The sequence below is a fragment of the Leptidea sinapis genome, chromosome 6 (assembly GCF_905404315.1).
Source record: "Leptidea sinapis chromosome 6, ilLepSina1.1, whole genome shotgun sequence".
Classification (NCBI taxonomy): domain Eukaryota; kingdom Metazoa; phylum Arthropoda; class Insecta; order Lepidoptera; family Pieridae; genus Leptidea; species Leptidea sinapis.
In genome coordinates, this window is record NC_066270.1 from 11,128,123 (window position 1) to 11,143,773 (window position 15,651).

Here is a 15,651-nt window from a genome sequence, read left to right on the forward strand (position 1 = left end):
TAGAGTAAGTTGAAATGAAGCTGTGTGCAATAATTGTTTTGATGATAATACAAACAGACAAATATAATATGACAAACAAACGCCTGCCGCGGTCGCATCGAATTCACGCTGATTTCAATCCCTCAGTAATTAGTTCACGTGCGTTTCTATCATCAATTCGGTAATAAGCAATTATCAACGCTGCTACAGGAATTGGAAAACTCAATAATCGCTACGGATTGTCTGTGCGTGTTAATTCTAAAACCCCTTCAATAGTAATCACTATACCTTTTATTCAGTGACATTGTTTAGACTGAAGCGAAAAGTAATTAAGGCATGGCCTTTTGTACATTAATAGTGTAAATTTACATTATGTTAAGATTACTTACGCAATAAAAGATGGTGAACATGATAAACATCGCAAGATATTTACTTATTATTTTTAATTCCATGCAAAAATTTGTGTCTACATGGTCCAACAGATAACTATTATGTTAGCAATATAAGAAAGTTACTTTAGTTGATAACTAACATAAAGTGATATAATGTTCTTTCGTAGTGTAACATATTGCTTACTACCCATGCTTTAAATCCTCTATTAAAGATTCTGAAACAGTAAGCTTATAGCCAACATTAAAACACCCAATATCATTATAACCATTATCATCCAAACGAGTGTTGTAATGTTGTACTGAATTTCATAACAACACTCCTTTATTTTTTTTTATCCCTTCATGCGCAAAGAGTTTCAACAGACAGCCACATTCTTATTGCTCGATGCGTGGTATCTGTATGAATTTCAACAAAAGTACATTTTCGTTCCACACTACCAGAACGTCGCGCGCCGTAAAAAAAAATAGGTTTTTCGAATCCCCGCCATTTTATTGTTTTGTTTAGAAGAAATGAGCGATACATTTTAAACGCTGCAAAAGAACATTATATTCGAGTGAATTTTAATTATTTCCCTATACAAAATGTAAATGACTACTAAAATAAATAATTGTTTCATTAATACTTAGTTTATTTGTATATAATCAGTAATGAATGATATTAAGTTACTAAGACTGGTGTTTTAATGTTAGCAGTAAGGTAACGGTTTCAGAATCTTTTAGAGGATTCATATTCTAGGTGTAGATAAAGTATTGTATGCAATAATAATATGTAATTAGGTATTAAAACACTCATGTGATACTATTATCACATTCGTGTCTTAATACCCCTTATTACACAACAGTTTCATAAATAACTATTTTCGATGCGACTTTAGTTTCGGACGTATTACAGTAGAGAATCAACGAAATATGTAATAGTGCTAAACTTCACGTCAAACATGTATGTTAAAGTTTTAGAGATCTCGTGATGAGTCATTCAGGCAGTAGTATTACTGATAATATCGAAATAAAAATCATACAAATTCAATTTAAAAACAAAACTTATGAACGATGCGGAACTCGAACCTGCTTCGTCCGGCGTTCCGTGCAAGCGCTCTTCCACTGAGCACACTGAGCTAACCGTTCGAGTGACGTCACTTTCATAAATCTTGATGTCTTCTTCAACTCTCAAGTGTTTTTTTTTTCAAATTTAATTTGTGCAACTGATCCCAGAAGTTAGGGTTATCCCTTGAAAAAATAAAAAATTGTTAATTTAAAAAAATATATTGATTAATGCCTTCTTGCTTTTATATCAATAAATTGACCAGCACTCTGTATCGACAGGTCTTTCCGTCAAAAACTAAAGCAGTTACAGAAAAAGGATGTATTCAATGCTGATGGAAGACACACATTCTTCATACCTGTTGACGAGGGTTTCAAGGTAATGTTGCAAAAAAAAATTTTTATTGGCAGGAAAATTTACAAAGAATATTTATATATAAAAATCGCAAAGCGCTTCTAGTCATTAGTATGTGTAACCAGCCTAGTAAAACTCTCTAAAAAAAAGCGATTCACACGGTTGTATAAAACGTGCTGTGATTAACAGGTTGACAGATGATTGCTATAATCTTGTAAAACACGGAGATAACCGAAATCCACTACGTTATAAGCAACTGTTAGCTACGAACTTCGCCGGATTATACTTCGTCGCCTTAATATTGTAATTACTACCAATTTCAAACTTATGTCGAATCACTGTACGTTTCATACTAAACTAAATTTCAATTTTTACTCAGGCAGTCCCATCTCTTATTACGTAGTATTTACATCTTCTTTGTGTGTACTGTATATTTACAAAATCTATTTTACGATGCCTTAATGAGTCCGGGAGAGTACAGTATTCTACTTGTGGGACTTGGAGGCTTCGATGCACAGGATGTTGGCTAGATTATGGGTACCACAACGGCGCCTGTTTCAGCCGCAAACCAGAAATGTGTAAGCATTATTGTGTTTCGGTGTGAAGGGCGCAAATGAGACATAACATCGTATATCTCAAGGTGATGAGCGCAATTGTAGTGTCACTCAGAATTTTCAAATTTTTCAAGAATCCTGAGTGGCACTACATTGTAATGGGCAGGGCGTATCAATGACCATCAGCTGAACGTTCTCGTCCCTTATTGTAGAAGTTTGCTAATGTTATATTAAAAACAATATTTTCTTATCATCAAAGCCTACGACAAGATCGGACCTCATCGACGGGAAAGTAGTGGATGGCCATGTGATACCCCAGCATGTACTGTTCACGCACGCGACACCTGACAACAAGGAGTTTGAGAGCATGGCCTTCAGTGACAACGTGAAAGTGATCATCTCCTTCACTACGGCCATGAACGGACAAGAGGAAATCAGTGAGTATTATTAATATTACTTTACATATTATCAACAGGATCGATTTGTGTTTGTGTATTATGAATGAACTCAAACTCAACTACAATTGCGCACCCCAGTATCAGCTCGATCCATTTTTATGGAATAGGAGGACAAACCAGCACGGGTCACCTGGTGTTAAGTGATTACCACCGCCCACATTCTCTTGCAACACCAGAGGAAACCCAGGAGCATTGGCGGCCTTTAAAGAAGGTGTACGCGCTGTTTTGAAGGTACCCTCTACATCTCGTATCATCGTGGAAACACCGCAAAAGGAAGTTCATTCCACAGCATTGTTCTACGTGGAAGAAAGCTCTTTGAATACCGCACTTGTGGCGTATCGTGCGAAGGTGGAACTCGGCAGCGGGAATTAGGTGAAACAGCTCTTCGGAACATTCCCCGTGATAAATGCGGTAGAAGACGCACAATGAAGCGACGTCTCTACGCAACGTAAAGTAATCCAGCCGTTCACAAAGCACTGGTTCCCCGAAAATTCAAAAGCTGCTCTGCGTTGCACGCGGTCAAATGGATCGAGCTGATTGCGCCTTTGCTCTGTGAAATTGGCATTGCGGAGGTATGTCGCATCATTGTGTCCCGCATTTAGTGTCAATGTGTCAAGAGTTTCCCGCCGCCTCCGCAGTTCCGTCGCGACCACGATTCATGCAATTGGATCGAAATATCGGCACCAAATTAATAAAATATATATCGTGAGTACCCGTAATAATTACAAGGACATTATTGACTTTGCATCTGAATCTTTTCAAATGCAGTTTGTTCTCTTGTTGAATACTAAATGATGATTCACTCACAGGCAGTCCTGCTATAAGGTTTATCTTACGAAACGTAAAAATTTTACTCCGAATTTTTCATTTGTTATTTTCATGCGCTGAATTGCAAACAAGCGAGGATTTGAATAAATAACGCCAAGCGGAAAATTAAAATGTACCTGAGATTTGTATGAAACGGTAGTAATTGAATTGTAGGCTAACTCTGCTTGGATTGATTTCTTGACTTTAATATAATAAGTTACGTTTTGTAACTGTGCTGAAAATATAAAGAATATTGCTGTTCAAATAATATTCCAGGCTTAGATTTAGATAGATACCGCACTACCTAAGAACAATGGCTTTTTATTACGGCAACTATTAGATGCTTGTGTGCGTGGCATCTTGACACTCAATGGCATCTTTCAAAATTTGCAACATACGCTTCGCGTTATTTCATTTTGAAATTAATGAAAAACAAAATACTTACTGATGATATGTGATCCCAGTGTCTTTCTTATTTCTTGTAGTATTATTTTTATAAAGTTTTACTACGCAACCCGGCATTTTAGTTTCAATTATTAGCTAAGTTTAACAGAACATGTGGTACGACAATATTACACATTGTACGAGACTGGCTCGAGTACGCCCACTTGCACGTAGTATTAGTTGTCGCACTTTGCGACTACGTCTGCGGTATCTTTGTTGGAGCGCAGCGGAGACCAATCCTTAATCTAAGATTCCAGGCGAATTAAGGCGAGTTTCATTAAATTTATAGTTAATTTTGACTATACATTAACATCTACATTTTATCTTTATTTAATATTACATAATTTCGGGAACGGCTCCTACGATTTTAATGAGATTTAGCATACAGGTAGTTTGGGGGGGCGAGAAATCGAACTAGCAAGGTGGTTGCGCCAGGGCATTTAAAGTGGACTGTGTTAATAAAAGGGTTGCTCAGGTCAACAGCACAGTTACCATTGGAATAAAGTGAATAGCCGGTACTCACTCACCACTTCTGTAAGATCCTGGGTTCTTCTATATTCGCCTGAGCGTGCTGGCGAACCACAATTTATATATCGCGGGACACTTAACGAAGAAATCACTACGATCTCACGGCAAATCAACAGGAATACGAGGATATCCTGGATTTATAATTAAATGTTGCGGTGCTCAACCATCGCGTGCGGTTACTTGTCGGAATGTGTGTTACGCCATAAGACTAAAGATGTCGCGACTCGCGGTTAATTCTGAACCCATCTTCAATTTAAAAAAATGTATTTTTATCCATGTTTTAATGAGAAACTGCTAGAATAACATTAGAATACAAAAGTAAATTTCACCACTATATACAAGATTATAATAGCTCAGATGGGACACTGGGAGATCCGGAAAGCAGAAGACCCCGGTTCGACTCCAGATGTCCTATTAGTTTTTTTTGTTCAAGTTTTGTACCTTTTTAAAAATCCGAGCAAGGCTCGGTCGTCCAGGTACTAATTATTAATGTGTTAAGTTACTATTATTTTGAGAATTCTCCATTGTTGTTTGAAACCAAGAGTACCACACGATAAAATACCACATAATATAACAGTTTCTACCGGTTTTATCTGCACTCTATTTAACAAAACACTCGTATCTACAATTTTGACATTTGGCACGGAAAATGGTATGCACCTAGTTAGTGTTGTTGCTATTTAACAATAGGTATTTGGCACTAAAGCAGTACACGATCTCAGAAGGAACATTGTTTACATCGTTAAAAGTAACTTGGTTTCTTATACCTTAGATGTTTAAGGTGAGATTGACCATTAATGTCAATAAGAAAGAGAAACGGTCTAAGAATGGAGCCTTGTAGTACCCCCATATTGAGGGGAGAGGTCCATATTGGCTCCCATAAAATTCTAAATCCTATTCGTTGTCTTACTACCAGTCTGTGCTCATAATAATCTCTCTTCATAACTTATTTTTCATTCTTTTTTATTCATACAGTTTTTATTACTACCAACGGATCTCATAACTGTGAATGTTAATATTTATTTTATTAATACTATTAGTACCAAGAACCAATTTATATGTTTTTTTTTCAGAATTTTTTTCTTCATTACATTCAATGATCATATTGCTTAAATTAATAATGTTGTACTAAAAACATACTTCAACTCATAACGTCATTGTTCTGAATAGCTTACTGTGTAACAGACAATTATTATCATAATTTTTCTATTAATAAAGGATTGTAATGTAGGTTTTGTATTGATAATAAAATTTTATATTAAATAATTGTTTCTAGAAAAGGAATTGGTTTCTAGATTAGTTTTAGCATGGTATACCTATTATCTTAAATCTCATCAAGAATCTGTTATCTAAAATATTACTATAAAAACTGGTTGCAAGTCAAGTCAAAAAATCGCGTACAACTTCCTTAAAGAGAATGTGGGCAGCGGTGATCACTTATCACCAAGTGACCGCATACTTCTCTGTTTAGACAGACACGTTTCTCAATATGGCATTTTGTTTTAAATCATTCTCTTAAAGCTTCAAATAAACAAATTCTTAACATTTTTCAACGTTATTGAAAGCTTTCACAAAGAAGCTCGGATTTACAATTGAAATAGCATTCCGCATGACACAAACCCATGAAATGAATGAATGTTATTTGAAAATAATTATTTACAATACTATTATTGTTGTTATTTTCTATTTTCTGTTTTACTGCGCCAGATTTTATGGTAGTTTAGATTCAAACAAGTCTTTATGACAAAAGTCCCAATCTACGTGCGTGAAACTGCGAGGCGTAGCTAGTGGAGTAGTAAACTGACAATAATTGTAATTATTAATGATAACTCATACACAACAATAGCTTGTTCACACAATAGGATAGCCACAGGCTAATCAGTTAACAGGTTTAAACCAAAATGGTATTGCAGATTTGTTCATGCGAACACATCAGAAACAGACACTGACTGTAGTGATATGAAATTAATTAGACAACAGATGCTGTTGTGAGATACTGTAGATTTACATTACATCTTAAATTCTAAATACATAATTGCTTATATATGTAAAACTGTGATTTTAAATGTTATGATTTAATTTGTACCAAAATTTGAACTCTGTTCATTTACGCCACGACCCTAGAGTTGTATAAAAATACAAAGATTTGCTGATTTTCTGTCACTCGGATAAGTTTTGGTACAAATTAAATTTCCTTCAACTAATACAATTAAGAAATCGTGAGCTGGTCGTGATTTTTTAAATATATTAAATATTATATTTTTTGAAGGAAATTCACACAGTTTTTTTTATGATTCATCACATCTTCTTCTTTTTTGTAACTTATACAAGTAAGTCAAAACGTTTGAGTAGTTTAGTGCATCACGTTACATACATTGTGTAAAATATAATGTTAAATGCTAACACTATAAATAAAGATTTAACGTATCCGAAGCCATTGTAAAATCTTTGACAATCATATGAGTAAGCAATAACATCCGCACGTTACCTGTAATTCGACCCTACTCTAAACAAATACGTCCACAAGTTTATTAAAGTGAAACTTTTATAACATCGTCCCAAACTTTTTCGTCTGTGTGTAGCATGTTGCGTGACCGTCGGGCGGCGCCTATAGTTAGCAGCAGCTGACCGTTTAGACTATTACTCATTTATGCCAGTGCTCCACGCTATTTTGATTGTTTTTGTCAGCGTTTATTGTAAATGTTGTTAGTCAGTGTTTAATGTAATCCTTTTCAATCAAATTTTTTTAACCAGGGCTAAGACACAGAGTTCAATAAAAATATTAGTCGGAGACTTAGTTTACTTTTATTATTGCCCATTATCATTCCAATCTTCCAAGTATAAAATTAAGATTGATAAAGCGATTTTTATACCCTTAATAGAATATTATTCCAAAAATTTTTTGTGAAATGTCTATAATGTGAAAAAAAAGTTTCGCTTTCACCGTGGTTTCATAAAACCACACAATCCTTTTTTTTGATATTCCTTTAATCCAGTTAATATATTTTATTAGAATAACTAAACAGTATAATTTTACTTGAAAGTATAATCACTTCAAAATGCTATTTGCTTTTATAATGAACATATTTGTGCTAATATTAACATAGTATTTTATGGAAAATTAAAATGTACCTGAGATTTGTATGAAACGGTAGTAATTGAATTGTAGGCTAACTCTGCTTGGATTGATTTCTTGACTTTAATATAATAAGTTACGTTTTGTAACTGTGCTGAAAATATAAAGAATATTGCTGTTCAAATAATATTCCAGGCTTAGATTTAGATAGATACCGCACTACCTAAGAACAATGGCTTTTTATTACGGCAACTATTAGATGCTTGTGTGCGTGGCATCTTGACACTCAATGGCATCTTTCAAAATTTGCAACATACGCTTCGCGTTATTTCATTTTGAAATTAATGAAAAACAAAATACTTACTGATGATATGTGATCCCAGTGTCTTTCTTATTTCTTGTAGTATTATTTTTATAAAGTTTTACTACGCAACCCGGCATTTTAGTTTCAATTATTAGCTAAGTTTAACAGAACATGTGGTACGACAATATTACACATTGTACGAGACTGGCTCGAGTACGCCCACTTGCACGTAGTATTAGTTGTCGCACTTTGCGACTACGTCTGCGGTATCTTTGTTGGAGCGCAGCGGAGACCAATCCTTAATCTAAGATTCCAGGCGAATTAAGGCGAGTTTCATTAAATTTATAGTTAATTTTGACTATACATTAACATCTACATTTTATCTTTATTTAATATTACATAATTTCGGGAACGGCTCCTACGATTTTAATGAGATTTAGCATACAGGTAGTTTGGGGGGGCAGAAATCGAACTAGCAAGGTGGTTGCGCCAGGGCATTTAAAGTGGACTGTATTAATAAAAGCGTTGCTCAGATCAACAGAACAGTTACCATTGGAATAAAGTGAATAGCTGGTACTCACTCACCACTTCTGTAAGATCCTGGGTTCTTCTATATTCGCCTGAGTGTGCTGGCGAACCACAATTTATATATCGCGGGACACTTAACGAAGAAATCACTACGATCTCACGGCAAATCAACATGAATACGAGGATTTCCTGGTGTTAATGTTGCGGTGATCAACCATCGCGTGCGGTTACTTGTCGGAATGTGAGTTACGCCATAAGACTATAGATGTCGCGGCTCGCGGTTTGTTCTGAACCTTTCTTCAATTTAAAAAAATGTATTTTTATCCATGTTTTAATGAGAAACTGCTAGAATAACATTAGAATACAAAAGTAAATTTCACCACTATATACAAGATTATAATAGCTCAGATGGGACACTGGGAGATCCGGAAAGCAGAAGACCCCGGTTCGACTCCAGATGTCCTATTAGTTTTTTTTGTTCAAGTTTTGTACCTTTTTAAAAATCCGAGCAAGGCTCGGTCGTCCAGGTACTAATTATTAATGTGTTAAGTTACTATTATTTTGAGAATTCTCCATTGTTGTTTGAAACCAAGAGTACCACACGATAAAATACCACATAATATAACAGTTTCTACCGGTTTTATCAGCACTCTATTTAACAAAACACTCGTATCTACAATTTTGACATTTGGCACGGAAAATGGTATGCACCTAGTTAGTGTTGTTGCTATTTAACAATAGGTATTTGGCACTAAAGCAGTACACGATCTCAGAAGGAACATTGTTTACATCGTTAAAAATAACTTGGTTTCTTATACCTTAGATGTTTAAGGTGAGATTGACCATTAATGTCAATAAGGAAGAGAAACGGTCTAAGAATGGAGCCTTGTAGTACCCCCATATTGAGGGGAGAGGTCCATATTGGCTCCCATAAAATTCTAAATCCTATTCGTTGTCTTACTACCAGTCTGTGCTCATAATAATCTCTCTTCATAACTTATTTTTCATTCTTTTTTATTCATACACTTTTTATTACTACCAACGGATCTCATAACTGTGAATGTTAATATTTATTTTATTAATACTATTAGTACCAAGAACCAATTTATATGTTTTTTTTCAGAATTTTTTTCTTCATTACATTCAATGATCATATTGCTTAAATTAATAATGTTGTACTAAAAACATACTTCAACTCATAACGTCATTGTTCTGAATAGCTTACTGTGTAACAGACAATTATTATCATAATTTTTCTATTAATAAAGGATTGTAATGTAGGTTTTGTATTGATAATAAAATTTTATATTAAATAATTGTTTCTAGAAAAGGAATTGGTTTCTAGATTAGTTTTAGCATGGTATACCTATTATCTTAAATCTCATCAAGAATCTGTTATCTAAAATATTACTATAAAAACTGGTTGCAAGTCAAGTCAAAAAATCGCGTACACCTTCCTTAAAGAGAATGTGGGCAGCGGTGATCACTTATCACCAAGTGACCGCATACTTCTCTGTTTAGACAGACACGTTTCTCAATATGGCATTTTGTTTTAAATCATTCTCTTAAAGCTTCAAATAAACAAATTCTTAACATTTTTCAACGTTATTGAAAGCTTTCACAAAGAAGCTCGGATTTACAATTGAAATAGCATTCCGCATGACACAAACCCATGAAATGAATGAATGTTATTTGAAAATAATTATTTACAATACTATTATTGTTGTTATTTTCTATTTTCTGTTTTACTGGGCCAGATTTTATGGTAGTTTAGATTCAAACAAGTCTTTATGACAAAAGTCCCAATCTACGTGCGTGAAACTGCGAGGCGTAGCTAGTGGAGTAGTAAACTGACAATAATTGTAATTATTAATGATAACTCATACACAACAATAGCTTGTTCACACAATAGGATAGCCACAGGCTAATCAGTTAACAGGTTTAAACCAAAATGGTATTGCAGATTTGTTCATGCGAACACATCAGAAACAGACACTGACTGTAGTGATATGAAATTAATTAGACAACAGATGCTGTTGTGAGATACTGTAGATTTACATTACATCTTAAATTCTAAATACATAATTGCTTATTACTGTGATATTAAATGTTATGATTTAATTTGTACCAAAATTTGAACTCTGTTCATTTACGCCACGACCCTAGAGTTGTATAAAAATACAAAGATTTGCTGATTTTCTGTCACTCGGATGATTGGTCATAAGTTTTGGTACAAATTAAATTCCCTTCAACTAATACAATTAAGAAATCGTGAGCTGGTCGTGATTTTTTAAATATATTAAATATTATATTTTTTTAAAGGAAATTCACACAGTTTTTTTTATGATTCATCACATCTTCTTCTTTTTTGTAACTTATACAAGTAAGTCAAAACGTTTGAGTAGTTTAGTGCATCACGTTACATACATAATAATATAATGTTAAATGCTAACACTATAAATAAAGATTTAACGTATCCGAAGCCATTGTAAAATCTTTGACAATCATATGAGTAAGCAATAACATCCGCACGTTACCTGTAATTCGACCCTACTCTAAACAAATACGTCCACAAGTTTATTAAAGTGAAACTTTTATAACATCGTCCCAAACTTTTTCGTCTGTGTGTAGCATGTCGCGTGACCGTCGGGCGGCGGCTATAGTTAGCAGCAGCTGACCGATTAGACTATTACTCATTTATGCCAGTGCTCCACGCTATTTTGATTGTTTTTGTCAGCGTTTATTGTAAATGTTGTTAGTCAGTGTTTAATGTAATCCTTTTCAATCAAATTTTTTTAACCAGGGCTAAGACACAGAGTTCAATAAAAATATTAGTCGGAGACTTAGTCTACTTTTATTATTGCCCATTATCATTCCAGTCTTCCAAGCATAAAATTAAGATTGATAAAGCGATTTTTATACCCTTAATAGAATATTATTCCAAAAATTTTTTGTGAAATGTCTATAATGTGAAAAAAAAGTTTCGGTTTTACCGTGGTTTCATAAAACCACACAATCCTTTTTTTTGATATTCCTTTAATCCAGTAAATATATTTTATTAGAATAACTAAACAGTATAATTTTACTTAAAAGTATAATCACTTCAAAATGCTATTTGCTTTTATAATGAACATATTTGTGCTAATATTAACATAGTATTTTATGTAAGTGCTATTTTAAACATGAATCTAAAGTAGTGGTCGAGTTTAAACGCCTTTGTGAATAGAACGATACAGAGATAGGGAACCAAGAACAATTTAAGTCATATTAGCATTTGTTTGAGCTGTCAAAGGTAACGTTGCATTGTAGCGCTAAGCCTATTTCAGTATTTCCTTAGTATTATATTCTTTTATTGTGAGAGAATTTGGAAAGTTTACATTAATATTTTCATGATGACTGTTATCGATTTTATCTACACCCATGCTTTAAATCCTCTATTAGAGATTCTAAAACAATTATGTCCTAATAACCACACACATTACATCATCCCAACGAGTGTTGTAATGAAATTCAGTACAACATTGCATCATCCGTTTTCATAATAACACTCCTTTGGATGATATTATGGTTACTAAGACTGGCTTTTTTAATGTTAGCAGTAAGCTAACTGTTTCAGAATCTTTTATAGAGGATTCATATTATGGGTGTAGATAAAGTTTTGTTTGCAACTGTTGATAATTAGGTATTAAAAAACTCATGTGATATATCATACACGGCTTCGCCTCGTGTGATAAACCCATATTCGTGTTATAGTATCCCTAATTAGACAACAGTTTCAGAAATAACTATAGCGGTATTTATATTCTTAACGGCAGGGATGCAAACGCACCCAAGTTCAGAATAAATACGGAATCGATCCTCAATAATTCTTAAAAAATTCAAATAGAGAAAGACTCAAAAGGTGGAATTATATAATATGTAAATTAGTTAAAATAAAGGAAATCAAAAAAAAATATGTGAATATATTACATGAAATCATAATGTGTGAATAATGTTTAATTAAATATTTCTGGAAACTCGGAATTCAAATTCAAAAGAGGATATGAATTCACCTATTGACACTCAAAAACTACCACCCATTCGAAAAATTATGCCTCAGACCTGAGAAGAACGGTCACAACAAATTTAGCGGGCTTCTTCTTTTTTTTTAAATCTCGATACAATCAAAATAATTTAAATAGCCTGACGGCGGTCGCTTCATTCCCAATTTGCGGAATCATTAAGAAAGTCATTTATGTTATAGTAATCTTTACCACATTAACGTCTTTTAACAATTTTTTTCAATTTCGTAATACATTTGTTTTGAACATTTTCTGGGATCTTGTTGTAAATCATAAGCATCGACCCACAAAAGACTTACAAACTCGACTTAGCCGTGTAGTAAGTATAATAAGCTTAAGTTTGATTCTAGTGTTTAGATTATGACAGATTCTAGAAAATTCACATAAATGCCTATTTATAAACATACAATACTAAGAGGAATTTATTGAAAGGCAACAGTTAAAATGTAGATTTCTTTCAATTTTATGTCTTAAATTTATTTAAATAACTGAAATAATGTGACGGTGGGGCATTGGTTATTCATATATTCACAATTTTTTACTTAATATGAGTACATGAAGAAATCAAAGAAATTGGAGAAAACCGGCAATCAATTACAATATTTTGCGCAAACATTCGATTGTTTGCAATTCATGCAGCGCATAAAAATAACAAACGAAAGAACTCGAAGTATTTTTTACATTTCGTAGGATAAGGTTTAGAGCAAGGCAACCGAACCGATATGTAAATCAACGTTTAGTATTCACCAAGAATACAAACTGCATTTGAATAGATCCATCTACACAGTCAACAAACTTCTTGAAACCCAAACAGTCTACTATTACTAAAATTGATCTTTACACAAATTAAATTTGTAAAAAAAAGTTATGAACTATGCGCCCAGAAGCGCTCATTTAATGCAAGCGCAAAAAAAGAATACTGGGAGGGTTTCTTGTGCCGCTTCTTTTTATCAGAGCGTCATTTGTTTTCAAAGCAGAGGTAGTAATAGAAATGACATCAAAAAGTATTCTAAAAGTATCAATTTTAAAGTGAGGTATATCACTTTAAAAAAATACAAATTGTTTACATTTGATATATCTACATTTCAAGTCAATTTCCTAATATGTAAATATTGGGGATGAGTAGGTTATCAACGAAAAGTAGATCCTGTATATGTAGCCAAAACCTGAGAGTTAAACAAAGACATACCAAAGTTTATGAATGATACGTAACAGTTGGCTCAGAGAAAGAGCGCCCGGATGGAACCCGAGAGGTCGCGGGTTCGAGTCCCACGTCATTCATAATTTTTTTTAAAAGTAAATTTTGTGTAGTTAATCCCAGATGTGAGGGTTTAAAAAAATAACAAATTGTTTAAAATTGATCTTGTCTATTAGGTGATTAACTTTTTCATCTGTTTCCAATAGCGTATGTGAAGTCGAATACGGTGGCTGGTGACACGAAGCACAGTCGCGGAGTGGTGATGGCAGACATCGTACGTGCAAACATACCAGTCAAGAATGGGGTGGTTCATCTGATACAGCGTCCACTCATGGTGGTGGATACTACTGTAGTTGACTTTTTGAAGGTGAGACTAAATCTATGACAATAAATAATAATAATAAATGGCAAAGTGTCTCATTGAGTATAAGTTTCTAAGAGCGACAACTCAAGACAATTTTCTAATATGCGATTTTTGGGACTCAGTGCTCTGTGAACGGCTGGGTCACTTGGCGTGCGTAGAGACGTCCTTCGCTTCATTGTACGTCTTCTACCGCATTTATCACGGGGAATGTTCCAAACAGCTGTTTCACCTGATTCCTGCTATTAAATTCCAACTCCGCCATTACATTACCACGACACGCCATTTTAGGATATCATCCCCACCATCTGGATGTGTGTGTGGAATTAGCTTCCTTGTGCGGTGCTTCCGGGATGATAAACATGAGTATCTTCAAAAAAAGTACGTACACCTAAGTCATAGGCCAGCAACGCACCTGTGATTCCTCTGGTGTTGCAAGAGAATGTCGGCGGCGGTGATCACTTAACACCAGGTGCTTCGTAGGTGAATGTATCCTGTAGATGTAGCCACAACCTAACATTGAATAACATATTAAATTTGTATTTTTAATCCCAGACGTTAGGGATATTTTTTATGATAGTTTCTTAGCTTAAGAATTCTTCTTTCTGACCCATTATTGTTTTTTTTTCATTGGACTTATTTACACTGTACAGTTTAACATTTTCGGAATACAGTCATGAATATTGATACAGAATTATCATTACACGATTATTTTTACATGTACAATGGTCCGTTCTAGGTAATTTTTAATTATACTTTCTTAACGTTTAGGAAATATTGTTTATTCCAAAATAAATCATTTATATTTAAAACATATTCATAAATCATATTTAAATATGCAAATACATTTATTTCTGTTAAAGTATTCATAAGACAGGATTGATGCTAATATGATAAAAGTCCTCGAATGCCAATCTAAAATCATTAATGTTCTCTTTCCCCAATACTTTATACTTGTTTTGTATTCAACTCTTGTTCGAAATCCTTCGATTGTAATTTAATAAACAAACTTTTTGAACACTGTCGTTACCTTTTGGCATCATTATACGGAAACCAGGCAATGAAGGTAAAATGAACGATTTATTTATTTTATTACTTTTCAGTATTACAGTAACACCAAGCACGTTTTTATTCATAAGTTCTTGATTAGTTTGTTTCATAGTCTTTGAATTACATTAGAATGTGGTTTCTTAAATAATTGATTATGTTATCTGATGAGTTATGGTTTCTAGACTGCATGTGACTCTGAGGAGCATAATGAAACAGAAATAGAAAGTTTGGTAAGCGGTTGATTGCTTTGACTGCTAAATTTCCCTGTATTTCCTCTATGGTCCTATAAGAAACATTTCCAAATCTTATTATGTGCATTGCAGTTAAGCAATTTTAATATTATTCTAGATAATATTGAGGTAAGTTCGTACCTACTGGTCGATTTATATTTATGATTTTTAATCAAATATGCCTTACAAATTACAAAATTAATTGAATTACTTTTTACATTTTTTCAGATGTTTGCAAAGTAGGTCTGCAATTTTTAATTAGATCAAATAATATTTCGCAGAAGT

The 15,651-nt window shown here is 33.7% G+C and overlaps 1 protein-coding gene across 1 annotated transcript in view; it reads left to right on the forward strand.

Moving 5' to 3' along the window:
- Positions 1-15,378, forward strand: part of LOC126965197 (fasciclin-1) — a 130,841-nt gene extending 115,463 nt beyond the window's left edge. Inside the window, exons 5-8 of the mRNA XM_050808638.1 lie at positions 1,695-1,791; positions 2,581-2,758; positions 13,932-14,092; positions 15,319-15,378. Coding sequence (XP_050664595.1) covers positions 1,695-1,791; positions 2,581-2,758; positions 13,932-14,092; positions 15,319-15,378 — 496 coding nt within the window. The remainder of the gene's footprint in view (positions 1-1,694; positions 1,792-2,580; positions 2,759-13,931; positions 14,093-15,318) is intronic.
- Positions 15,379-15,651: the final 273 nt, after the last annotated feature.